This window comes from Hyperoodon ampullatus (genome assembly GCF_949752795.1).
Source record: "Hyperoodon ampullatus genome assembly, chromosome: 2".
In the NCBI taxonomy this organism is placed as follows: domain Eukaryota; kingdom Metazoa; phylum Chordata; class Mammalia; order Artiodactyla; family Ziphiidae; genus Hyperoodon; species Hyperoodon ampullatus.
In genome coordinates, this window is record NC_136915.1 from 114613775 (window position 1) to 114639724 (window position 25950).

Here is a 25950-nt window from a genome sequence, read left to right on the forward strand (position 1 = left end):
TAAATCAGTTATCATGATAATTGCAAGATGGATATTTTCTAGCTCCACCAATTACTTCTAAATGTATCAGTTGGCCCTCTCTTATAAGAATTTTCCTTTCTCCCTTATGTATTTGTTTCAATATAGACATATGGATTCTTATTTAATGGGTTTAGAACCCATTAAATAATTACTATCATTATTTATTTTGCTGCTTAAGTTATCCCAGATTTGGCCAGTAGGAGCCCTTCAAGCTGGCTTCTATGTCCCTTTAACATGTCCCCATCATTTTCTCCCTACCTTTCCTCCTCTGTCCCCATCATTTCTAAGCACTTATTTACTTTTGGCACAAGAATATGTTCCAGGGCTTCCCTGGTGGCACAGTGGTTAAGAATCGGCCTGCCAATGCAGGGGACACGGGTTCGAGCCCTGCTCCGGGAAGATCCCACATGCCATGGAGCAACTAAGCCCATGCGCCACAACTACTGAGCCTGTGCTCTAGAGCCTGTGCTCCGCAACAAGAAAAGCCACCGCAGCGTGAAGCCCGCGCACCGCAACGAAGAACAGCCCCCGCTCACCGCTAGAGAAAGCCCGCGCGCAGCAACGTGGCCAAAAATAAATAAATAAATTTATTTTAAAAAAAAAAAAAAAAGAGTATGTTCCAGACTCATCTTGTACTTTCCATGCCCCAGCCCTAAAATCAGCCATTTCTTCAAGGAGCTTTGGTTCATTTTAGAGGAGAATGGTATTTAGAAACCAAGACCTGAGTGCTAGGTATACTTATTGCTACTGGGATGTGGGTGTCACTTCTTCTAGGCCCTCCAGCAGAGTTAGTAAGTAGATATATGCGCTATTCATATATACAGACATACATGTATATGTGCTATATGCATAGATGTGTTTATATATACACATCCACATTTGTAACCCTCTTCTCCAATGATAATCTCTCATTCACAGTGTATTTACATATTAGCTCAATCTTAGATTATAGTAAAAGTAGTTTCAGAATTGCTAAACCTTGCCTCTATACAAATAAGCTGCAAACTAGAGGGCAAATTTTTTTTTTTTTACTTGTTTTATTTAGGCTCAATATCTTTTAGAGCAGTTTTTATCCTTAGCCTAAGGGTCTTTCGTTCAAATATTCTGTTCAGAAGTTAGTTTGGGTTAGTTTCCCTCCTCCCTTCAGTGTTATGTTTGAACTTTGAAATAGTTTGATTCATTTGTTTTAGTTTATATAGGATCTTTTCCCCCATCCTTGTCATTTTGTTTAATTTTTTTGAGTATATGAACTATCAAAACTGTTGTTGACTATTGAAATTAGAACTGTAAAAAAAATTTAAACACGTATACGATTCTGTGTGTACACTCTCAGGTGGCATTCCCGCCCCTGCCCCCCGGCCGCCCCTGGCCTCAAGCGTTCTCTCTTTTTTAAGTATATTTGTGGCCATGTAGAGCAAGGGTAGCCGGCCCCAGAGAATGTGGAGTAGAGGAGAATAGAACAAAATCAAAGACCTTAACCTCAAAGTGTTTAAATAAATACTGATTTGTCACTTAACGAATACTGTATCCTTTTTCTTCTCCAGGAAGGATTTGACGCCCTGGATCCCTTTATTCCCATCCTGGTTTCCAACTATAACCCAAAGGAATTTGAAAGTTGTATTCACTATTATTTGGAGAACAATTGGCTTCAACATGAGAAAGGTCAGTTGCTTAGCTTTTTCCTCTCACAGAAGAATCCCACTGAGTCAGAGCATTGATATCTTCTTCCCTCAGCAGCAGCCTGTAATTTGTACTTCATCTTTTTTTCCCTTTATCTTGACTTCTTTCTGGCTAATTACATGGTACAGAAGGTGTGGGGTTGGTTAAAGTTTGATTTACAAGAGACATTATATCTCTCCCTAAAATTCTCACATTAGTCTAGAATAAGATGCTCATGCTAACAGAGGAGGTGAGAACGAACCCAGCCACTGGCAGTTTCCAGGTGATTGGGTTACTGCCACACTCTCACTGTCACATTTATTCATCATTCAACACACTTGCATTGAGAGGCTCATATGCTAGGACACCACCAGAACAACTGATGCTGTGTGGGAGGCTACTCCAGCACCAAACCAAATCCTTGCTATACCTGTCCTAGTATTTGTAGATGAAAGTGTTCCAGCTGCTCATTTAACCCTTGCCCTCAGTTCTGGGTGGGTGTGGGTGTGTTGGGGGGTGGTGTGTAGAGGAAAAATAAAGGTGGTTCTGTCACATAGAGAATTAGCTGCAGTTGGAATAGGTTATTAAAGGAATAGGGGGAAGAGTATAAGGCAGCTGCAGCATGATGAGTTAGGAGGCACAATGGAGAGATTTCTAAAAGGGGGTTGAGGGGCTTCCCTGGTGGCGCAGTGGTTGAGAGTCCGCCTGCCGATGCGGGGGACACGGGTTCGTGCCCCAGTCGGGGAAGATCCCACATGCTGCGGAGCGGCTGGGCCCGTGAGCCATGGCCGCTGAGCCTGGGCGTCCGGAGCCTGTGCTCCACAACGGGAGAGGCCACAGCAGTGAGAGGCCCGCGTACCGCAAAAAAAAAAGGGGGGGGTGTTGAGAGATTTGACAAAGTCCTTAAAGTCCAGAGGATAGTCTTGAAACAGAGGGAGAGAGAGATGATGGTTGGAGGAACAGAGACAGAAAAGGAAATTATGCATAGAAAAAAATAATACTGGCGGGTGGAATAAAGGGCCTAGAAGTGAGGTTTTGGGAGTGTTAATTATATCAGAACATAATCTGGGTAACGTAGCCTTTGACTACAGAATTTGCTAAGTAACACAGTGCTACAGGAGAAAACTGCCAGTTATCTGTGTTTGACTCCATTTTAGCTCATACAGAAGAAGGGAAAAAGGAGTTGCTATTCCTAAGTAACAGGAATCCCGGGCAGCTGGAGCGGCTCTGTGCCTACCTCTAAGCCATGGTCACAGGGTACGTGGAAGACAATGGACGTTTCTTCAAATGGACCCAATCAGATGGGGGAGTCCTGCAGTACACAAGAAGAGCAGCCAGGCACGTGCACTTACAGGATTGGACAGGACTGCAGTCAGCTCCCAGCCTTCATTGCATTGGGTTCCTTGTGATGTGACTGTGGTGGCAATAAGATGTCCTGAAACTAACATCAGTTTATTAGTTGTGGTTTTCACATTTTAAATAATCATGTAGCTTTTCCTAAAAAATTAAATTAAGTATCTTTCTTAAAGTGTTGTGTTATATTTATAAGATGGAAAGAGCCTTCAGACTGGCCGAATTGCATTTCTTTGGCATTCCGCTTGTTGAGACTAAATTCTACAGAAATTTTCCAGACTTTATTCAATTTAGGAGATTGAGACTCACAGCTTAACTTCTCCCTCCCAGACCATTCACTTCCTATTTACTCTTTTATCAATGGTCCCTGAGAACTTTCCTCAAACTCCAGCTGTCTGGCAACTTTGTATAGCACAGCCCCTTTCTACAGGTTCCTGAAAGATGTAAGTTCTAAACCCCTACAGCATACATTGTATGTAGTGAATTAACATCTTTAATCCATGTAGAATAGTACTATCTGTGTACCATCTTTCTGAGATTTGAGAAAATAGTGACTCATCAATTTCAGAAGAGTCTGAGTCTCTCACCGTACCCAGGTTGTTGGTTCTAAAGAGTGAGAAGTTTGATTCCTAGATCTGCTGCTTATTAGCTAACTGTCTTAGCCTATTTCCTTCTCTAATTTTACCTTATCTCTGTTTCACCTTATGTAAAGGTAATAATAATGCCAAACTTTCAGGGATTTTGTGAGAATTAAGTCACATAATAAATGTAAAGTGCCTCACACATAGTAGGCCCCCATTAAATGATAGGTAGCTACTATTTACAACTTGGATTTTATTAATGCTTTATTTGAACAATTACTATGAGAAGAGAGTCTGAATGTATATCAGCATTTTTCACTAGAGAGCCAGCTGCCCCTACCCTATCCTCAAGGATTCCCTGTCAAAAATAAAACCTCCATCCCTGACCCAATCCCCAGACACTTTAGCTAGACTGAGGTTCTAGCATCAGACTCAAAGATAACAGCCTTATAGAGACTGCTTAACCAGCTCCCAGAGTTGGAAAGCTTGAATCCATTTAACAAATCCCTTTTAATATAGTTCTGCTTCTCTGACTGAACCCTGACTGATACGCCTCCCAATACAGATAGTCAAGCCTTGAGATCTGTCTTTTCAATAGCTCAGACTCACTTCCTCCTCTCCATCCTTACTACCACTGCCTTTCATAACCCCATCGCTGCTTGTTTGAGTTACTATAATCATTTGCTAATTTGTTTCTCTGCCAACTACCCTTGGCTCCTCCCTCCAGTCTGTCTTTCACTGGGTTGCCTGAGTGAGCTCTCTAAACACAGCACATCATGCAATTCCCTTAATGTCATTCAGTGGCTTCACTATGCCTTTATTCTTGCCATGTATGGGTTACAAAGTTCAAACCATACAAAAACATTTCATGGAAAATCAGGCTCGTTTTCTCTCAGCTCCCTTTTCTAGAGGCAATCAAATTATAGAGACAAAATTCTTAAAGAATATGCATTTTTTTAAACACAATAGTGTACTTACTCTTCTATACCTTGGTGTTTCCAGGTATCTTGGAAATTGTACCTGTCAGGAGTTTTTCATATAAATCGAGTGCCTGCTCTAAGGAATTTAAAAAGAAAAGGAAACAGGTAGCACACAGAACCTCCAAGAGGGACACTGTCACAAGCTCAGCAGCCACGGACAACATCCTAACCACAACAGGGGAGGGTCTGCTGTGATAAAGTCACCAGTGCTACTATGAACATTGACACTGCAGCCTATACTAATGATAATGGCAGCTAGCCCCCAGAAACTGCAGTGCTGCTGCCTCCCAAAAAAAAGCAAGATGCCACTGCTCTTACCCTTACCAGATACTTACTGGACAGGACCTGAATCTGATTGACAAGGCTGATCCTTAACTGTAAATGAGGCTGGGAAATTGGCTTCCATCTTGGGAAGGCCAAGCTCATAATCAATATGCCTTATTCTCTTTCATGAATGTGGAATAGTAAGCTGTATGACTATACTATCATTTATGTACAAAATCCTTACTGAAGAATTGCCTCATTACTTTTACAATTTGCTAAATATGGATTCTTAATTTTTTTCCAAATACTCTATCATAATCTACCCTATCCAGTCCCCTTTTTTTCTTAAGATCCTTCTACTGCAGACCTGATCCTCATGCCCCAATTTTTTTTGTCTCCATGCTAAGCCTGCTGCACAGCTGGTCTCTTGGGGCTTTTCTTCATCACTCAGGTGGACTGAATGCAGAATGAAAAGTAAGCAAAACTGTCTTTATTTTCAGATGACATATTCCTGTATACAGAAAACCTTAGGAAATCTCAAAATAATCTAGAACTAAAAACAAGTTCAACAAGGTCAAGGTCACAACAATACAAGATTAATACACAAAAACCAATTGTATTTCTCTATACTAGCCGTGAAAAATCCAAAAATGAAATTAAGAAAGTAATTCTGGGGACTTCCCTGGTGGTGCAGTGGTTGAGAATCCGCCTGCCAATGCAGGGGACACGGGTTTGATCCCTGGTCTGGGAAGATCCCACATGCCACGGAGCAACTAAGCCTGTGCACCACAACTACTGAGCCTGTGCTCTAGAGCCTACAAGCCACAACTACTCAGCCCGCGCACCTAGAGCCCGTGCTCCATAACAAGAGAAGCCACTGCAACGAGAAGCAGAAGCCCGTGCACCACAGTGAAGAGTAGCCCCCGCTCACCACAACTAGAGAAAGCCCATGCACAGCAATGAAGACCCAACGCAGCCAAAAGTAAATTTATTTTTTTTTAATGAAAAACTTAAAAAAAGAAAAGACATATAAGTGGCTGACAGGATAATGAAAAGATGCTCAACATCACTACTGATTAGGAGCAAATCGAAACCACAGTAAGATACCACCTCACACCCACTAGAATGGCTATAAACCAAAAAGACAACAATAACAAGTGTTGGGGAGGATGTGGAGAAAAAGGAACCCTCCATGGGAATTCCCTGGTGGTCCAGTGGTTAGGACTCAGTGCTCTCACTGCCAAGGGCCTGGGTTCAATCCCTTGTCAGGGAACTAAGATCCCATAAGCTGCGGGGGTGCAGGAAAAAAAAGGAACCCTTGAACATTTCCAGTGGAAATATAAAATGGAAATATAATTTTAGAAAACAGTTTGGCAGTTCCTAAAAATGTTAAGCACGAAGTTATCACATGACCCAGCAATTCCACCACTAAGTATCTACCCTAAAGAAATGAAAATATGTCCACACAAAGACTTGTGTCCAAGCAGCATGAGACTATTCATAGCAACGTTATTCATAATAGCTAAAAAGTAAAAATAATCCAAATATCCATCGACTTGTAAATGGATAACCAAAAATGAGCAAAATACTAATACATACTACAACATGGGAACTCAAAAACCTTACGCTGAGACTCCAAACACAAAAAAAATACATTTGTATGATTATATGAAACATCCAGAAACGGCAAATCTATAACGGCAAAAGTAAATCAGTGGTTGCCTGGTGTTAGAGGTAGGAACAGGGTTTACCTGTAATCACACAGGAAGAATCTTTTGGGGATGATGTAAATGCTTTAAAACTGAATTGTGGTGATGACTGCACAACTCTTTATTTACAAAATCATACACTTAAGATGCATATAAGTGACACCTCAATATCATTTATTGTATATAAATAATACCTCAATAAGCGCGTTAAAAAAAAAAACTGCAATCAGATTTCTTCCTTCCCTCTATTCTTCACCAGGTTCATACCTTCATCAAGGTCTGAGGCTCTCCCAGCCTCTTCTGGTTTCCTGAGATGTTCCCACACAGGCATTTCCCCAATAAAGCACATGCATGTATAATCCCACTTGGTGTTTGCTTCTGGCGTATAGTATACTGTCTTCAAGAGACAAATTAAAGTTGCGAGTCAAAAAAAGATACACTGTGCAAACACCAAAAGAAAGCTGGTTCATCTATATTACTATCAAAGTAGATATTAAGGTAAAATAGCATTATTTGAGAAAAAGAGATATAATTTATAATGGTGGAAGTTTCAATCCATCAGGAAAATAAAACTGTAAAGTAGTATGCAGTAATAACATAGCCTAAGAAAATAAAAACTGACAAAATTACAAGGAGATAGACAATCATAGCGGAAGAGTTAATATACTTCAGTGGGAGAAGATATTTTCAACACAAGTAACTGACAAAGGGCTTGTATTCAGAATAAAGAACTTACTCCTACAAATGGATGAGATGACCCCAAAAAATGGGCAAGAGACTTGAACATGCACTTCACAGAAGTGGCTATTCTAATGGTGATAAACATAAAAAGGTGCTCTCAATCTCACTAATAATCAGGAAAACTAAAACCAATGATATGGACTAAAAATTTTTAATGTTGACAAGGTTATGGAACATCACCTAAAAACACTCCTACACCGGTGGTGAAATTGTAAATTGGTAAATTTAGAAAAGTTTGGTGTTATTTACCGTATTCAAACATACCCATCCTTATGATCCAACAATTACACTCCTAGGTATATACACAACAGAAATGTGTGCATGTCCACATGCACAAGAAGGTTAACTGTAGTACCTAATAGCCCCAAACTGGAAACAATTCCAAAGTCTATTATCAGCAGATTAGATCATTTGAGGTATATTTCTACAATGGCATTCTGAAGCAATGAAAATGAACTATAAGTATATGCAAGAACAGGGAAGAAGTTAACAATATTGAGCAAAAGGCAGACGCAAAAGAATATGTACTCTGATTGACTTACATTATATACATAGATAGACAGAGCGAGCCAGTCCACAGGGTTAGAAGTCAGGAAGGCTGTGAGTTTTGGACAGGAAGGAGAGGACACATGTGAGGCTTTAGGGTAGCGTCTAGTTTTCTGGCAAGGTTTTATTTTTTGCCTGAGTCGCTATTAGCCAGCAGAAGTATCCTGTGAAAAAAGACACAACAGCTGCAAGAGCCGTCAGGAGTATGTAGGAGAATCTTTAGTGAGCCGCGCCAGGAACCCCACGGGGGAGGCAAAGAACCCAGCGCCAAGAACGCTTCAGCATGTCGCTTGAGCCCTGGTGCCCACAACTTCCGGCCTGCGCCACTGTGCCCCGCCCCTCGACAACAACGACTGATAAGCAAGACTGTTCCACGCCAGGAAGAGGCGGGGTATGAGGAGCGGTGTCATTAAAGCCCAACGAATCGTTTATCCTATGGGAAAGGATGTGTTTATGGGCCAATAGGACGCCGGGAATGAGGCCCCACCCACAAGTCTGCTGAGCCAATCGGCAAGGAGCAGCGAGTGGGCAGGCTGTGGCTGTGCTACCCAGAGGAGCCGCGCAGCATGGCTGGCGGGGCCCGGGAGGTGCTCACTTTGCAGTTGGGACATTTTGCGGGTTTCGTGGGAGCGCACTGGTGGAACCAGCAGGTAAGGTCTCTGGGCGGCTGCCTCGGCTGAACCTTCCCGGATCTCCAGTTCTTGCTTCCGGCCTGTTCCTCTCGCCACCCGAGTCCAGTCCTTCCTCTGTGCCTCCCCAGGATGCTGCGCTGTGCAGGCCGACCGATGCCAAAGAACCGCCGGGAGAGCTGTGCCCCGACGTCCTGTACCGGACCGGCCGGACGTTACACGGCCAAGAGACTTACACGCCGAGACTTATACTCATGGATCTGAAGGGTTAGGTGGTGGCTGGAGTCAGCCAATTTCCAGTGTTCCCCTTCGCGTGTGGAGTCTCTAGCATCCGTTCGCGTCAAGTTCCTTGACCCCGACTATACTAGGCTGAAGGAACAGAGATGAGGAGCCATAGGGAGAGCTAACCACAGTATGCCAACACCTGAGGGGATGCAAGAAAGCAAAATTTTATTCCGTTCAAGAGCTATCTCTGGAATGGGCTACTTGTCCCTAGACACAGTGAGATGTTGAACTGTGGCGCTCCCGTAGAACCACTGGGTGTGGTCTTTGCCCAGGTCCCAAAGCTAAGGACTAAGCTGGGAAATGAAGGATGGAATCTACATTCTCCTAGGCAAGGGTTTTTTCCAACCCATGTCTAATCAAGAAAGCTTGGAAGGGCCAAGTGCTGGAGTGATGATGACAGCAGGTTGTCAGGTGATCAGAGGAAGGTTAGCTGAACGATGGGAGGGACAGGGCTTTACCTAACATTGTCTGTTATTTCTCTACAGGTAGTCTGAGCTCCCTAAAACAAGAAGGTGGACTCTACAGGGACAAACAGCTAGATGCTGCAATAGCATGGTACTTGTGATGTTTGGAGAGGAATTGGGAAGGAACATAGGAAGCTGGAGAACTCAGGGAAACTGACACGATGATCAATCTCCAATTTCTTTCAGGCAAGGGAAGCTCACCACACACAAAGAGGAAATCTATCCCAAGAACCCTTATCTCCAGGACCTCCTGACTGCAGAGGTGAGGGCCTCTGCCCTGAACTTTTTTTTTTTTTTTTTTTTTTGCGGTACGCGGGCCTGTCACTGCTGTGGCCTCTCCCGTTGCGGAACACAGGCTCCGGACGCACAGGCCCAGCGGCCATGGCTCACGGGCCCAGCCGCTCCGCGGCATGTGGAATCTTCCCGAACCGGGGCACGAACCCGTATCCCCTGCATCGGCAGGCGGATTCTCAACCACTGCGCCACCAGGGAAGCCCTGCCCTGAACTTTTAAGCCCAGTGCTACAACCAGAGTGTCTCCACTGGAGCAGAGAAAAAGAGAATTTTAGCCATCTTAAATGCCCTAGAATGGTATTTTAAGGAAAAGCACTTTTTTGTCCTACTAAAGGACTGTGAGTACGTGAACAGAAAGGAGGTTGTAGGGTGCGGCCAGCAAAATCAGGGAGGATAAATCAACTTTTGCGTCTAGACGGCCTGGACCTAAATGTAGATTTTCTCATCCCGCCCAGGGAGTGCTGAATAGTGATGGTATCTGGAGGGTCAAATCCATTCCCAATGGCAAAGGTGAGACTTCTCCAGATACTGCAAAATGGGGAATGGGGCAGAGCAGGAACATGGAGAAAGGTACGTTTCCTCTGCTTTTTCTTCAGGTTCCCCACCATTCACCACCGCTACAACTCCAAAACCAGTTATCCCCACAGAGGGCAGCATCAGAGTCTGGTCAGACTTTCTCAGAGTCCATCTCCATCCCCGGAGCATCTGTATGATTCAGAAGTACAACCATGATGGGTATGGAGGGCCCCAGAGGCTGTGAGGCAAGAAACTGGGTCCCCACTAATGTTGGATGAGGCTCTTGAGGCCATCTTCCCTGCCTTCCTCCAATACAAGAGCTCTTGGGCGGAGGGATGGAAGTGGGGAAGTCCTGTAAATCCTGGACTGTGTTTATGCATGGCAGGGAAGTAGGTCGCCTGGAGGCTTTTGGCCAAGGGGAGAGTATCCTGAAGGAACCCAAGTACCTGGAAGAGCTGGAGGACAGGCTGCACTTCTACATGGAGGAGTGCGACTACCTGCAGGTAGCTGCGTGGCATGGCGGGCACTTGGGTAGAAACTCCCCTCATCCTGCTGACTTTCGCCATTCACCTCTCTCCAGGGCTTCCAGATCCTGTGTGACCTGCACAATGGTTTCTCTGGGGTAGGCGCCAAGGCCGCAGAGTTGCTACAAGACGAGTATTCAGGGCGGGGAATAATAACCTGGGGCCTGCTCCCTGGTCCGTACCACCTCGGGGTGAGTAGTTCTTGTGGGGAGAACGGTCATAGGGTAAGGAGGGAGAAATGAGGATAGCCCAGTGAGAAAGCTGGTTAAAACAAACTACTCTCATTTCTTTTACCAGGAGCCCCAGAAAAACATCTACCGTCTGTTAAACACAGCTTTCGGTCTGGTGCACCTGTCTGCTCACAGCTCTCTGGTCTGCCCCTTATCCTTGGGTGGGAGCCTGGGGCTGCAACCTGAGCCACCTGTCAACTTCCCTCACCTGCAATATGATGTAAGGCTCGATGCTCTTGTTCTGACTGCAGCTAGTGACAGGACAGCGCGCATGCGCGCGCGCACGCACGCGCTCGCCGAGTCAGCCTTTATCTGCTGCTGGCTCTATTCTTGAAGCCTCAGCTTGAACTCGGCTCTGATGTGGCCTCTTAGATGACATTGTCCTATGCTTATCCAGCCCTGGGCCAGACACACGCCTGCTTTGTCCCAAAGCATGCGGGCCTCTCTGCCATTACTATTCTGCCTCCACACTCTTTTCCACACCCAGAAGGCCAAGTGCTCTTCTCTGTATCCTCTTTACAGGCCGCTCTGCCCTTCCACTGTGGCGCCATCCTGGCTACAGCCCTGGACACAGTCACTGTTCCTTATCGCCTATGCTCCTCACCAGTTTCCATGGTTCATCTGGCTGATACGCTGAACTTCTCTGGGAAAAAGGTATTAAGCTTTGTGAGGAGATGGGTCAGAGCTGAGAAAAAGCTCTATAACTTGATTTCTTCCTTATCTTTAGGTGGTCACAGCAGGAGCAACCATCCCCTTCCCCTTAGTTCCAAGCCAGTCCCTCCCTGATACGCTGATGCAGCTTGGAGAGGCCACCCCATGGACCCCACTGTCTGCGTGTGGGGACCCTTCTGGAACGTGCTGCTTTGCCCAGTCCGTGGTGCTGAGGGGTCTAGACAGAGCATGCCACACCAGGTGAGGGCTGGTGGTCCTTAGGAGCCCGTCAGACTTTTGTTTCACATCCTTTTCTCATACCTCTGGGTGTTCTAACGGCACTGCCCTGCTCTCCTTCCCTCTGGCCCACTTAAAAGAAAACAAAGGCTGTGAGCATCCCGATCCAGCTGATGGCCTGAGAACCTAAGTCCTAGTTTCTCATTCATGCTGTCACAGATTAAAGGTGGTTTTGGCTTTGTTCTGGCAGTCAGCTCACCCCAGGGACACCCCTGCCCTCCCCCCTCCACGCGTGCACCACCGGGGAAGAAGTCTTGGCCCAGTATTTGCAGCAGCAGCAGCCTAGAGTCAGGAGGTCAGTATAACACTTGCTCCTGCTCTCCTCCCAGACCTCCGACCTCCCCGGACTTCTTCTCATTCAGCTGCTGTCCTCTTGCCCCACAGCTCTTCTCATCTGCTGCTGACTCCCTGTAAGGTGGTTCCTCCTTACCCCTACCTCTTCTCCTCAAGCCTCAGCCAGCAGGGTTTGGTTCTGGATGGTCCCCCAACAGGGGCAGGTATGTAGGAGGTGAAGAAAACCAAGAGGTTTTCAAGCATGGGAGAGTTTTACTATACCCCTTCCTGGATAAAGGTACTTTGGAAATTCCCAGTTTAACACTCCTTTATTCACTCTATGGCTCCTGAGAGAAGTGTTCTTCCTCTGGAGTGCTGGTATACAAAGGGGAGAGGACACAAAACTTATTGAGTTTACTATACAATCAAGTCTACCAGAAGCCCAGACTTCCCTGTGTGTGCAACAGACCAAGGGTAGAACAGTGTTCCACTCACAGGGCTCCCGTTTCCCTCCCTCCGCAGCGGTGGAGAGCATCCCAGTGCTCGGGGCCCTCTGCTCCTCTTCATCCTTGAACCGGACCCTGGGAGATTTGGCCAAAGATCTTGCCAGACTCGACCTGCGGCGCTGGGCCAGCTTCATGGACGCTGGAGTGGAACAGGATGACCTAGAGGAGACGCTGCAGGAGCTACGCAGCCTGGCCCAGTGCTACCAGAGTGGCGACAGCCTCATGGACTAAAGCTCCAAGAAAAGGAAAGAGCTAGTTTACAATAAAAACTGCTGGATGCAGGACCTCAGTGTCTTGGGACTGGCTACACCAACATACGCATTTATTACATTTAGAAACACTGTGATCAGATCACACAACAATAAATATGTACCACCAGACAAAAAAGAAAAGAAAAAAACACACAGAAAAGGAGTTGTGCTGCACTCTCCCTCAATGTTCTTTACAACGTAGATTTCTAAGGTCTTCATAAAAGACACACAGGATGGCAGGGCCATCCAACCCCCAGCCTGCCACTGTCCTTGTCCCTGGCCCCCTGCTCTGCCAGCTCCTCACACTGAGCTCAAGGGTTTTACAAGCAAAGTACAGCCACCCTTCCCCCAATCAGGGTGCCTATTGGATTCGATCCTGTGCAGATGACACCCTCAAGCTCCCAGGGTCCCACTCATCCAGCTCTTCCTCAGACAGAAGGTCCCCGTGGTCAGACAGCTGGTCTGTATTGCTGGTACTGGTTGCATCATCCTCATCCTCGGAGCTGGCCTCGCAGGCTGTGTGGAAGAGCTGCATGAGTTCTCGAAAACGATGGGAAACCTAGGAGGAGAGGAGGCGGCTTGCATTCACCTTTCTTAAGTTAGTAACATTTTAACATTTACTAAGCACTATATACTAACTTGAACAATCTTGTTTGTTCTACACAGTAAGGCAGTGAGGGCTGTGCCCTCCTTATAGATAAGGAAACTCCAGTTAAAAGGCTAAACATTTTGCCCAAAGTCACATTCCTTCTAAAAACAAAACTAGAGTGCAATCCCTGGGGCTTCTACCTCAAAATTCAATGCCCTCTCTCTTCTAGAGCCACGACTAACCACGCTGACAAATCAAGGTCTTCCTCAGGGCAGACCTTTATAATCACTAATCACCTCTTAGTTGGCCAACCTGTCCTCTTCCTTTCCTTGGTTCCTCTGGAGCTTGAAGCCCTAGCAGGGTTTCCCCTACTTACCTCAGTAGGGGTCTTATTTCCCAGCTGCTGGGAGATGATGCTAAAAGTCTGTGGCTGTGCTCCTTGCTCCTGGCACATGGTCAGAATCACGCGGTCAGCTTCCCTGGAATCCACATAAGACAATTAATCTAAATCAGTAACATGGGTGTGTTCCATGCACTTTCTAAACACGCTCACACATCCACCCCCACCTACCTTGTCCACAGGACAACCTTTTCCCCCGTGGAGCTGACCTTGCTGTTGTTGGCACACACTGTAGCTTCTGTGGCCTTCGTCTGCGGCTCCCCCACTGGACCCTTGCCCTGTATTCCACTGTCTTTAGCCAAACCTCCTCTAGGGACTTTGGGAGAAATCTCTGAGGTGTCAGTTCCTGATGAAGAAGATTCATGGACAGGAGACACCCCATCCGCTGTCACCCCAGCTCTACTGGAAGGCAGCCAGCTCTCCTGAGTATCTGGTTTCCCAGATACCTGTCTCCCTGCTAAGTCTCCGGTCCTTGAGGAAACAGGACTCGGGAAGGAAGCAGGGGGTTCAACGTTTCCGGGCAATTTCTCAGTTTCTGAAGCATTCCAGACCAGCATGGAAGCCTGTGACTCACACCCTGGCTTATGGCCCTCGCCCTCATCCTGAAGTCTGGGGGATGCCCTGGGGCAGGAGAGAACCTCAGGCCCAGCCTGGTTACTCCTAACAGCACACAGCACAGTTCCAGTTTTGGAGGGAAGCTGAGGAGTCTCTGGTGAGCAGGGCGGTGGGCCATCGAGGAGGAGCTGGTCTGTAAAAGTCACTTCTTGAGGAGACAGCAAAGTGCTCCCTGCTGCCAATCCTGTTTAGGAGGAAAATAAGGATCTAAGGGTATGGACAGGGCCACAATGCATCTAAGGACACAAATTACCATGGGGTCACTCTGGCAAGCTACCGTGATAAAGTTCTAAGGTCCAAGAGTGAGGTGAGGGTGGGGGCTAGAGTCGCTTATATAAAGATATGAAGTCCGAATGCCAAAGCTGAGAATGGCTGAGGCTTTAGAATGCAGACCATAGAGGATCTGGAGACAAGGGGAAGGGGTTCAGGAATGGGAACACAAGAAGAAAATGCTGGGACTTCCTGGTGGCGCGGTGGTTAAGAATCCGCCCGCCAATGCAGGGGACACAGGTTCGAGCCCTGGCCCAGGAAGATCCCACATGCCGCAGAGCAACTAAGCCCGTGAGCCACAACCACTGAGCCTGTGCCCTAGAGCCCACGAGCCACAACTACTGAAGCCCGTGCGCCTACAGCCCGTGCTCTGCAACAAGAGAAGCCACCGCAATGAGAAGCCTGCGCACCGCAAGGAAGAGTAGCCCCAGTAGCATAACTAGAGAAAGCCCGTGCACAGCAACAAAAACCCAATGCAACCAAAAATAAATAAATAAATTTATATTTAAAAAAAAAAAAAGAAAATGCTGGATTGTGTTGATTTGTAGCACTCTTATTTCTGCAAGAGGATTGAGGCCACAGGAAAGAAAATTAAGGCTGGACAGTAAGGATTTCCTACTGGTTTATTAGTAAAAGAGGTGGTAGCCCATCCCTGAAAAGACTAATGTTATCCAGGCTCAAAGATGTTCTTGCTTGAAGTATGAGAATGAGACAGAAATAAAGGGAGAAAGGCTGGGCTGGCAGCTGGATCACTCACCTGGAACAGGCGTCTCTCCCTTTCTGGTACTCCTGCCAGTCCTGCTCTGGGTTGCCTCAGTGCTTTCTCGCTCCTCTGGGGCTTCCTCCTCCATCACATCCTTGCCCTGCCCAGCTTCCTTAGCACCAGGCACGGGACTGGCCTCTCCGTGGGGGCTGCCGCCCACCAACTCATGGGGCTCCTTGCTCTTGTAGGATTTGCTGTCACAGACCTGCAGGGATGGCCTTCTGGGTCAAGGGTCTCCTGACCTCTTCTGTCTTAGGAGCCGACCGAAGGAAGAAACCCTGCCATGATGCTCAGCAAGTCAACCAACATGCATGCCTGCTCCAACTATTTTCAATGGCCCAAAAAAGAGTGCTGGATTCTACCAATCCTCTAACCAAGGACTGTATTTCTGCTGCCGACCAACCCTACTTTAGAGAACCAGCATTACCTTTAGGCTATTTTCCTCACACAGGTTTGTTTCGTTAAAAAAAAAAAATCTAAGAGGGAAATATATGAACTGGTTGATTCTTCCCTATTCCAAAAGCTTCACCTACAAGATTCTCTTTAAAAAGTAAAATCCATTATACATATATTTTTAAAGATTCTATTTATTTTGCATACACACACTAATGTGTATGTGTACGGCATATTACTTATCCACATGTAATCTTTTTAGGAATTCAATAAGGTACACATCTGTGGTAGCAAACAATACCCCAAACAGCAAGGCAACCTGGGGGTTGCCCTAGGCAGCTCCGATACCCCTTGGTACCAGTTCCCTCCTCACCTTGCTGCTGCAGTGGCTACAACTTCTCCTCTTGCTCTTCTTCATCTTGGAGTCAGGACCTCCCTCATGGCAGGAGCAGGCACAGTCCTTGGCCCCATCTGGCCACTCAGCCTCCTAGGAGACACTTGGGCTTGGTTAACTGCCAAGCATTTTTGGTACCAATAGAGGGAGCTAAGTTGTGAGCCATCTGAACAAGCCCGCCCCCTGACGCCCTCCCCCACTTCCTTTCTCTTTCATTATACACCATCTCTTCACGTTGCCTGGGCAAATCAATGCCCAAACTCAATTAAAGCCTTCTATGAATCCCTGAAGCAATCTGTAAATGACTGAAAGACTGACATATCCCAATTGCCCAGATGTTTCAAGAAATATTTAAGTGAAATATAATCTGAGGCAAAGTCACTGGAGAGCTCCCTCATGAGATACGATCTACTCACTCGTCTGTCTTTGTTTCTGTCTCCCTGTGCCTTGAGCTCTCCCCTCTCCTCCAATCCCCTTGAGAGAGGGCTTTGTACATATGGAAGGCTCACTCAATGATACTCTCTGTTCAACAAACCCAAGACATAAGTACCATTATTATCCCCACTGACAATGAAGAAACTGAAACAAAGAGAGATTAAATAAATCGCTCAAGGTCATTCAGCTACTAAGAAGCAGTTTTCCCGAAGAAAGAGTACAAGACATGTAGTAAAGGGAAATGGACTAAAAAGGCTACTTCTTGAAGAGCAGTAGACAGCAGTGGGTACAAGCAGACTCTGGGGCCAGGCAACGTGGGCTCAGATCCTAGCACTGCCTCTGATTAACCATGAGACCCTGGCAATGGCCCCTCTCTGCAATTCAGTTTCCTGTTCTATAAAATGCAAACAAGAGCAATCTTTTCATAGGGTTATTGTGAGAGTTAAACGAGTGAATAGTCCATGTAAAATACAAGAGACACGTGATACTTTGGAACACAGCTCAGTATTAGCTGTTGTCATTATTATTAAAATGAGGAATCCTGGTTCTATTTTTTCACAAGAACAGAAAGGAAGAAGACCCAACGACAAGAGAAATAGCTCTGAGCTAGAGAAACAGATCCTTCTAATGAGGCAATCATGGGTGGGACCTCTTCAGCAGCTGCACCGTTCTTCCCATGGGCTCTGCATGTCCACAGCAGCCTGACCTTTGGTTCCTGCTCCATGACTGCCTCAGATCACAGAGGCTTCTGCACTACCCTAAGCCAGAGGACCACTCAGACAGAAAACTCAAGGCTTGATGCATGAAAGATGGATAATCCCCAACAACCTGGTGTACCTTATCATGATTTTGGACCCCAATCTCTTTTCTTCTTTTGTTCTTTGAGGCTGTGGGTATCTTGGGAGGTTCCTCTTCCTCTTCCACATCAGGCAGTGCCACTTCTTCAAAGCCATCAAACTGGGGAGGAGTTGGTGCCACTCAACACAGACTCTGGGCAGATATCCCTCTACACATGGCCTTCCCCCTTCACAACCCTACAGCAGCCTCACAGCCTGTACCTCATACTCTTTCTCCTCAGTCCAATTGATCTCTTCAAAGTCACCCATACGGCTAGCTGCTGGGCGCAGATGGTCAAAGAAGATGGAGAACTCATCCTGTAGGTGGTCATGGCCTTTGAGGAGCTGCCACATCTGTGTCTTGAGCTGGGGAGAGTTGCAGAAGGAAAGATAAAGTCTCCAGAGCCTCTCTAGGCCACCATTCCAAATCAATCCCACATACTTCTGGGTTCTACTTTCCTAGTTAACTGGGAGACACACAGAAGCCTCTCTTTGATAGCTAAGAACTCTTAAACTTCCTCTCCCTCCTTACTTGCCTACAAAGCAGGGGTACAGGCAGACCTGGTTTTAGTGTCTTTGCTTTACTGCACCTCACAGATACTGTGTTTTTTACAAATTGAAGGTTCGTGGCAACGCTGTGTCGAGCAAATCTATCAGGACCATTTTTCCAACACCATTTGTTCATTTCATGTCTCAGTGTCACATTCTGGTAATTCTCACAGTATTTCAAAATTGTTCATTATTATTATATTTATTATGGCGATCTGTGATCAGTGATCTTTGACATTACTACTGTAATTGTTTGGGGGCACCATGAACCACACCCATATGAGAAGTGAACTTAAAAGATAAAACGCTGTATATGTTCTGACTACTCCATCGACCAACTGTTCCCCCATCTGTCTCCCTCTCCTTGGGACTCCCTATGCCCTGAGACAATTAGGCCAATTTCAGTTGAACACTTAGGCCCTACAAAGCCTCAGAGTGTTCAAGTGAAAGGTACAGTCACACATCTCTCACTTTAAATCAAAAGCTAGAAATGGGGTTTCCCTGGTGGAGCAGTGGTGGAGAGTCCGCCTGCCGATGCAGGGGATGCGGGTTCGTGCCCCGGTCCGGGAGGATCCCACGTGCTGTGGAGCGGCTGGGCCCATGAGCCATGGCCGCTGAGCCTGCACATCCGGAGCCTATGCTCCACAACAGGAGAGGCCACAACAGTGAGAGGCCCGCGTACCGCAAAAAAAAAAAAAAAAAAAAGCTAGAAATGATTAAGCTTAGTGAGGAAGGCATGTCTAAAGTCGAGACAGGCCAAAAGCTAGGCCTCTTGTGCCAAACAGTTAGCCAAGCTGTGAAAGCAAAGGAAAAGTTTGTGAAGGAAATTAAAAGTGCTACTCCAGTGAACACACAACTGATAAGAAAGTAAAGCAACCTTATTGCTGATATGGAGAAAGTTTTTGTAGTCTAAGATCAAACCAGAATATCAAACCAGTGACAACATTTCCTTAAGTCAAAGCCTAATCCAGAGCAAGGCCCTCTCTTCAGTTCTATGAAGGCTGAGAGAGGTGAGGAAACTGCAGAATAAAATTCTGAAGGTAGAAGAGGTGGTTCATAAAGTTTAAGGAAAGAAGCCATCTCTACAACATAAAAGTGCAAGATGAAGAAGCAAGTGCTGATGTAGAAGATACAAGTTATCCGGAAGATCTAAGATAATTAATGAAGGTAGCTACACTAAACAACAGATTTTCAGTGTACAAAAAAGCCTTTTATTGGAAGAAGATGCCATCTAGGACTTTCATAGCTAGAGAGGAGAAGTCAATGCCTGGCTTCAAAGCTTCAAAGAACAGGCTGACTCTCTCTTGTCAGGGGCTAATGCAGCCGGTGACTTTAAGTTGAAGCCAATGCTCATTTACCATTCCAAAAATCCTAGGGTCCTTCGGTACTATGCTAAATCTACTCTGCCTCTGCTCTTTTAAATGGAACAACAGGGACTTCCCTGGTGGCGCAGTGGTTAAGAATATGCTTGCCAATGCAGGGGACACGGGTTCGATCCCTGATCCAGGAAGATCCCACATGCCACGGAGCAACTAAGCCCATGTGCCACAACTACTGAGCCTGCGCTTTAGAGACCGTGAGCCACAACTACTGAGCCCTCATGCCACAACCACTGAAGCCCACATGCCTAGAGCCCATGCTCTGCAACAAGACAAGACACCGCGATGAGAAGCCCACGCACCACAACGAAGAGTAGTCCCCGCTCGCCGCAACTAGAGAACGCCTGTGCACAGCAATGAAGACCAAATGCAGCCAAAAATAAATAAATTTTTTTTAAATTATTAAGTAAATAAATGGAACAACAAAGCCTGGATGAAAGCACATCTGTTGACAACATGGTTTACTGAACATTTTAAGCCCACTGTTGAAACCTACTGCTCAGGAAAGAGTCCTTTCAAAATATTACTGCTCAGTGACAATGCACCTGATCACCCAAGAGCTCTGATGGAGATGTACAAAGAGATTAATGTTGTTTTCATGCCCACTAGCATAACATCCATTCTGCAGCCCATGGATGAAGGAGTAATTTTGACTTCCAAGTCTTAGTACTTTAGAAATATATTTCATAAGTCTACAGCTGCCACAGATAGTGATTCCTCTGATGGATCTGGGCAAAGGAAATTGAAAAGCTTCTGGAAAAGATTCACCATTCCAGATGCCGTTAAGAACATTCGTGGTTCATGGGAAGAGGTAAAAATAGTCAACATTAACAGGCTTTTGGAAGATGTTGATTTCAACTCTCACAGATGACTTTGAGGGGTTCAAGACTTTAGTGGAGGAAGTAACTGCAGATGTGGCAGAAACAGCAAGAGAACTAGAAATAGAAGTAGAGCCTGAAGATGGGATTAAATTGCTGCAATCCCATGACAAAACCAGAACAGATAAGGAGTTACTTCTTGCAGATGAACAAAGAAAGTGGTTTCCTGAAATGGAATCTACTCCTGGTGAAGATGTTGTGAAGATTGTTGAAATGGCAACAAAGGATTTAGAATATTACATAATAATACAACATAATATTACATAAACTTAGTTGATAAGGCAGTGGCAAGGTTTGAGAGGACTGAATCCAGTTTTGAAAGAAGTTCTACTGTAAGTAAAATGCTATCAAACAGCATTGCAGGCTATAGAGAAATCATTCATGAAAGGAAGGGCCAATCGATGGAGCAAACTTCCTTGTTGTTTTAAACTGCCACATCCACTCCAGCCTACAGCAACCACCACCTTGATCAGTCAGCACCATCGACACTGAGGCAAGACCCTCCGGCAGCAAGAAGATTACAACTTGCTAAAGACTCAGATGATAATTAGCATTTTTAAAAAAATTTATTTATTTATTTTTGGCTGCATTGGGTCTTGATTGCTGTGTGCGGGCTTTTTCTAGTTGCAGTGAGCGGGGCCTACTCTTCGTTGCAGAGCACGGGCTTCTCATTGTGGTGGCTTCTCTTGTTGTGGAGCATGGGCTCTAGGTGTGCGGGCTTCAGTAGTTGTGGCACGCAGGCTCAGCAGTTGTGGCTCGCGGGCTTAGTTGCTCCGCGGCATGTGGGATCTTCCTGGACCAGGGCTCGAACCCATGTCCCCTGCATTGGCAGGCGGATTCTTAACCACTGCGCCACCAGGGAAGCCTAGCATTTTTTTTAAATTGAAGTACAGTTGATTTACAGATGGTGAGCATTTTTTACTTAACGTGTGTAAATTTTTTAGAGCATAATGCTATTGCATACTTAATAGACTAAGGTATAGTGTAAACATAACTCTCACATACACTGTGTAACCAAAAACTTCATGTGACTCACTTTATTGCAATATTCACTCTATTGCGGTGGTCTGGGACTGAACCTGCAATATCTCCAAGGTATGCCTGTATATTTTTTTATCGAAGTATAGATGATTTACAATGTTGCGTTAGTTTCAGGTGTACAGCACAGTGATTCAGTTTACACACACACACACACATTCTTTATCAGATTCTTTTCTCTTAGAGGTTATTACAAAATATTGAGTATAGTTCCCTGGGCTATACAGTAGGTCCTTGTTGGTTATCTATTTTATACAGTGTGTATATGTTAATCCCAAACTCCTAATTTATCCCTCCCCCACCCCCTTTTCCCCTTTAGTAACCGTAAGTTTGTTTTCTATGTCTGTGGATCTATTTCTGTTTTGTAAATAAGTTCATCTGTACCTTTTTTTTTTTTTTTTTTTACCATATGACCCAGCAATCCCACTACTAGGCATATACCCTGAGAAAACCATAATTCAAAAAGAGACATGTACCAAAATGTTCATTGCAGCTCTATTCACAATAGCCCGGAGCTGGAAACAACCTAAGTGTCCATCATCGGATGAATGGATAAAGAAGATGTGGCATATATATACAATGGAATATTACTCAGCCATAAAAAGAAACGAAGCTGAGCTATTTGTAATGAGGTGGATAGACCTAGAGTCTGTCACACAGAGTGAAGTAAGTCAGAAAGAGAAAGACAAATACCGTATGCTAACACATATATATGGAATTTAAAAAAAAAAAAAAAGTCATGAAGAACCTAGGGGTAAAACGGGAATAAAGACACAGACCTACTTGAGAATGGACTTGAGGATATGGGGAGGGGGAAGGGTAAGCTGTGACAAAGCGAAAGAGAGGCATGGACATATATACACTACCAAACGTAAGGTAGATAGATAGTGGGAAGCAGCCGCAGAGCACAGGGAGATCAGCTCGGTGCTTTGTGACCGCCTGGAGGGGTGGGATGGGGAGGGTGGGAGGGAGGGAGATGCATGAGGGAAGGGATGTGGGAACAGATGTATATGTATGACTGATTCACTTTGTTATAAAGCAGAAACTAATAAAAAAAAAAAAGATTCCACATATAAGCGGCATCACATGATACTTGTCTTCATCTGTCTGGCTTACTTCACTTAGTATGATAATCTCTAGTTGCATCCACGTTGCTGCAAATGGCATTATTTCATTCTTTCTTATAGCTGAGTAATATTCCATGGTATATATATACCACACCTTCTTTATCCATTCCTCTGTCCATGGACATTTAGGTTGCTTCCATGTCTTGGCTAGGTATGCCTGTATTATTAACAGGTTTGATTCCCAGTGACACTACTCTCTATCCCTGCCTTACTGATCTCCAGCTCAGGCACTAACTCAAGGCAGAGCAAGGAAGCAACCCAATCCTCCCCATACCCGCCACCCAGACCATCACTTCCTTCCTCGAACTTCCCTTCCAGGGCACTTACAGCACCTCTAAGCCTGTGAGGAGCAGTCAGGCTTTGGTTTCAGGTGGCAACCACCCCACCCCAGTGCTTTATGCTTTAGGTAAGCCTAAAAATTCCTTGCCTTCTTCATCCCCTCCACGAAGTCCACCGCTCAGAAGCAAGAGGATATGGAATAGGTTAGGGAAGGGAGAATGAAGGGCCCAAAGCCCAGGTGACAATGGAAAGGAAGCAGGACAGGAAAGAATACCTCAGTGATTTCCTGGGGCAAGCAGTCTGCACAGCTCTGGAGGACCTTGATAATCTTTTGGTGGTGTGAGGGGTTCTCTGCAAAGCAAATTTCCAGCTGCCGAAGAAACTTGCGACTCTTCTCGAAAGCCTGCTGCTCCTCAAACTACAAGAGTGGAAAGAGGGCAAAAGAGGAGTCATCTATACAGTGTGAGCAGGACTTGAGGGTTCTAAGCATAAAAAGCAAGAAAAATATGCTAGGGGCATGGGGAATAACAAGGCTCTGGTTTACAACTGTGAGATCATTTTTTTTTCTTTTTGGCCGCGCTGCGCAACTTGTGGGATCTTAGTTCCCCAGTGAGGGATTGAACCCGGGCCCTGGCAGTGAAAGTGCCGAATCCTAACCACTGAACCACCAGGGAATTCCCTGTGAGATCTTTTTTTTTTTAAAGACTCTAGCATCTATCCACCTTGGGTCACTGGGGTCTACCAACCCAAGAAAACTAAGATGTAAATGAAAGATTCAAGAGTTATACATCTCAAGTTGCTTACTGTTTCATGGATTGTGAGATCAGACACATTTCACGGTTAACAAAGAATTTTCACATATATACTCATTTGATCCGCATAATAATACAAGAAAGGAAGATTATGTATAATCATACCATTACCATTTAACTGCTTTAAGACTCTCAAAATAATCTCATTATATCCTTTATTCCTGTGTTTATCCATCTTGACAGACACCCAGAACTAGTGGGATATTCCTCATGTTCAGACACTTATTCTCCAACATTTCAAATGTCACCTTACCATACAGGCCTTCCCAGACCACCGTGTATAAAACTGCAACATTCTCACTATAAAGCATTATATATATTTTACTGTTTATATATACACTATCATTTTTATTTTATATATATATATATATATATATACATATTTACAATATATATGTCTTACTGTTTATCACCTAACTTTCCCCATGAGAACATAAGCTCCATGAGAACATAAGCTCCATGAGGGCAAGGATTTTAGTCTTTTATAATTACTATATCCCTAGTACCTAGAACTTTGCCTGACAAATAGTAGGTACTCAGTAAATATTTGTTGAATGAATGCCTGTTTCACAACAGTGAGAAGCAAAGTGCATACGATTTACCTAAGGTCTCCACTGGAAACAAAGGAAAACCCCCCTCATTTTGCATGTAAAGAAAATGAGAGAACACAAGTTGGGAAGATCATCCCTTGAAAAGAAGAAGGCTCTTATGACCTTGGGCTAGGGGAAGGCTATCTGACTGGAAGCAGTCAGGAGACTGGAACACTGCTGATCAACACTATTCAATCCCAGTCTTGCTCTGACCCAAGAATCCTCGTGTGCTGTCTTTGCCCCTCTACTTACTAATCCACAGGCCAGGGCTTGCTCAGGCAATAGGAAAGCAGCAAAGTCCTTCAAGAGCTGAGGCCAGTCCTGGAGCAGGATTTGCAGGCTCTTGTAGAGATCCACAGCTGTCTGCCTCTGAGTATTTGACTCAAATTCATAGATGACCTGAAGGAAGTCCTCATATTTGCCAGGGATATGCTGCAGGGCTTCTCGGACCTATACAGGAGGACTTTCAATCATCAGTACCCTTCCTTTGGGCCCCAACAAGAAACAATGGGACAGAGGGAGGAGGAGGAGTTACTGTTAGAGAGCTCTAGAATTATCCTTCAGAGGCTACTCCTCTGACAGGTCCTAAGATCTGACTGTTAATGGAAGACACAGGCCCATGAGCTAGGCACAGCTCTTTTTCTGGCAGTGGGGGATGGAAAAACCTTCATTTTCCAGGGACCAGAGCCCTACCCACAATACCAGGTAAGCTTTTCTCTAGCTCACACCCCTAACCTCTCCTTCCTGGTTTCAGCTCGATACTGAGATATATAAGGAGTACTTGGTATGTATATATTTCAGCACGATACCATCTGAGGGTAAATAACACATAAATTAGGAATGTTAGTAAAATATTAGGAGACAAGAAAAACCATGACTATCACTGCTAGTACTCCACTTTGCTGGGGGTATAAAAGAACCAGGTGGTTACCAAAAGAATGAGATAGGGACCACTGCCACCAATAGGTTGGTTCATGACTCTAAAGATCACTGAGGCCCACTTTCTGGCCAGTGTACCAAATGTCTTTCTTTCCAAGACAAGGGCTCAGTAAAGGTCCTTATTAGCCTGTCCTCTCACTGATGATGGTAGAAATCACCTTTCCCCATTTCTGGGCAAGAGAGGGGTAATATGCTAAGGCAGTAATAATAAATCTGCTTAGGACTGAAGTCGGTGTCCTTGTAGTTCTCTCACACAGTTCTTTTGGTAATTCCAGGAAAACAAAGCCAGAGGCATAGAAGGCTGTTGTGCAGCCTGAAAAGCATACTTCATTTTAAAAACACCTCCCCTGAAATAGAAGCAGTCTCACTGAAAGCAACTGGCAGGAACAGGAAGCAGCATTTGCCTACCCTGGTCAGATAAGCCTGAGCAAAGGCCAAATCCTTCTGCTCCCTGAGTGGATCTCGCTCGAGGATGTCCTCATCATACAGCAACAGCAGCTTGGAGGTGTCCTTGCTGGCCCGGGCCCGACTGCCCCGCTTGTTGCGAACTCGATGATTGCTCCGGCCCTTTCCAGCAGCTTTGATGTTCTCTCCTTAGAGTACATGTGAAAACAACTGTCTGTCTGTCCCTGCAACCTCTACTCTCCCCATCCCACCGCCCCACCCAAATCCTATTCGATATTATGTAGTAACTTGGGAAAAAAGCTGTTGGAAAAATGTTATGAGAGGCACGTCTGTCCCCGTCAAGTCAGGCCTATGCAGAGTCGGCAGCATAACTGCATTAACTAGCATGATAATGAGATACCCGGCTACTGCATATTGAAAATGGAAGTCTAAAAAGAGTGACTATGGTCTGATGTTGGGCTCTCAAGAGACTATGTCTTGGTGAGG

General features: G+C 45.3%; 3 protein-coding genes across 6 annotated transcripts in view; 2 read left to right on the forward strand and 1 right to left on the reverse strand.

The window, feature by feature from the left end:
* DAP3 (death associated protein 3) overlaps positions 1 to 3197 on the forward strand; it is a gene marked incomplete at its 5' end in the record, with an annotated part of 29379 nt that extends 26182 nt beyond the window's left edge. The window contains 2 exons of the mRNA XM_079698617.1: positions 1566 to 1683; positions 2838 to 3197. Of these exons, the coding sequence (XP_079554743.1) occupies positions 1566 to 1683; positions 2838 to 2923 (204 nt within the window). The 3' untranslated portion in view covers positions 2924 to 3197. The remainder of the gene's footprint in view (positions 1 to 1565; positions 1684 to 2837) is intronic.
* Positions 3198 to 8408: 5211 nt separating this feature from the next.
* On the forward strand, positions 8409 to 12806 carry MSTO1 (misato mitochondrial distribution and morphology regulator 1; the record flags this gene model as incomplete). Of its 4 annotated transcripts, none has more annotated exons than XM_079698479.1 (14): positions 8409 to 8504; positions 8615 to 8750; positions 9254 to 9323; positions 9419 to 9494; positions 9981 to 10035; positions 10122 to 10260; positions 10427 to 10544; positions 10622 to 10756; positions 10863 to 11015; positions 11318 to 11449; positions 11523 to 11707; positions 11934 to 12038; positions 12128 to 12240; positions 12539 to 12806. In XM_079698479.1, 14 exons carry the CDS (start codon positions 8421 to 8423, stop codon positions 12751 to 12753), a joined length of 1716 nt encoding a protein of 571 aa, XP_079554605.1. In that variant the 3' UTR covers positions 12754 to 12806. The 4 variants fall into 4 exon arrangements, with proteins under 4 accessions (XP_079554605.1, XP_079554604.1, XP_079554603.1 ...); XM_079698478.1 differs by having other exon boundaries at positions 8421 to 8504; positions 12514 to 12806; XM_079698477.1 differs by having other exon boundaries at positions 8421 to 8504; positions 12128 to 12207.
* A 2-nt stretch (positions 12807 to 12808) lies between these two features.
* GON4L (gon-4 like) overlaps positions 12809 to 25950 on the reverse strand; it is an 89901-nt gene continuing 76759 nt past the window's right edge. The window contains exons 23-32 of the mRNA XM_079698475.1: positions 25468 to 25652; positions 24373 to 24570; positions 22993 to 23136; positions 17691 to 17834; positions 17470 to 17589; positions 16177 to 16290; positions 15405 to 15615; positions 13934 to 14561; positions 13739 to 13841; positions 12809 to 13332 (exon numbers count right to left, since the gene is read on the reverse strand). Coding sequence (XP_079554601.1) covers positions 13135 to 13332; positions 13739 to 13841; positions 13934 to 14561; positions 15405 to 15615; positions 16177 to 16290; positions 17470 to 17589; positions 17691 to 17834; positions 22993 to 23136; positions 24373 to 24570; positions 25468 to 25652 — 2045 coding nt within the window. The 3' untranslated portion in view covers positions 12809 to 13134. The remainder of the gene's footprint in view (positions 13333 to 13738; positions 13842 to 13933; positions 14562 to 15404; positions 15616 to 16176; positions 16291 to 17469; positions 17590 to 17690; positions 17835 to 22992; positions 23137 to 24372; positions 24571 to 25467; positions 25653 to 25950) is intronic.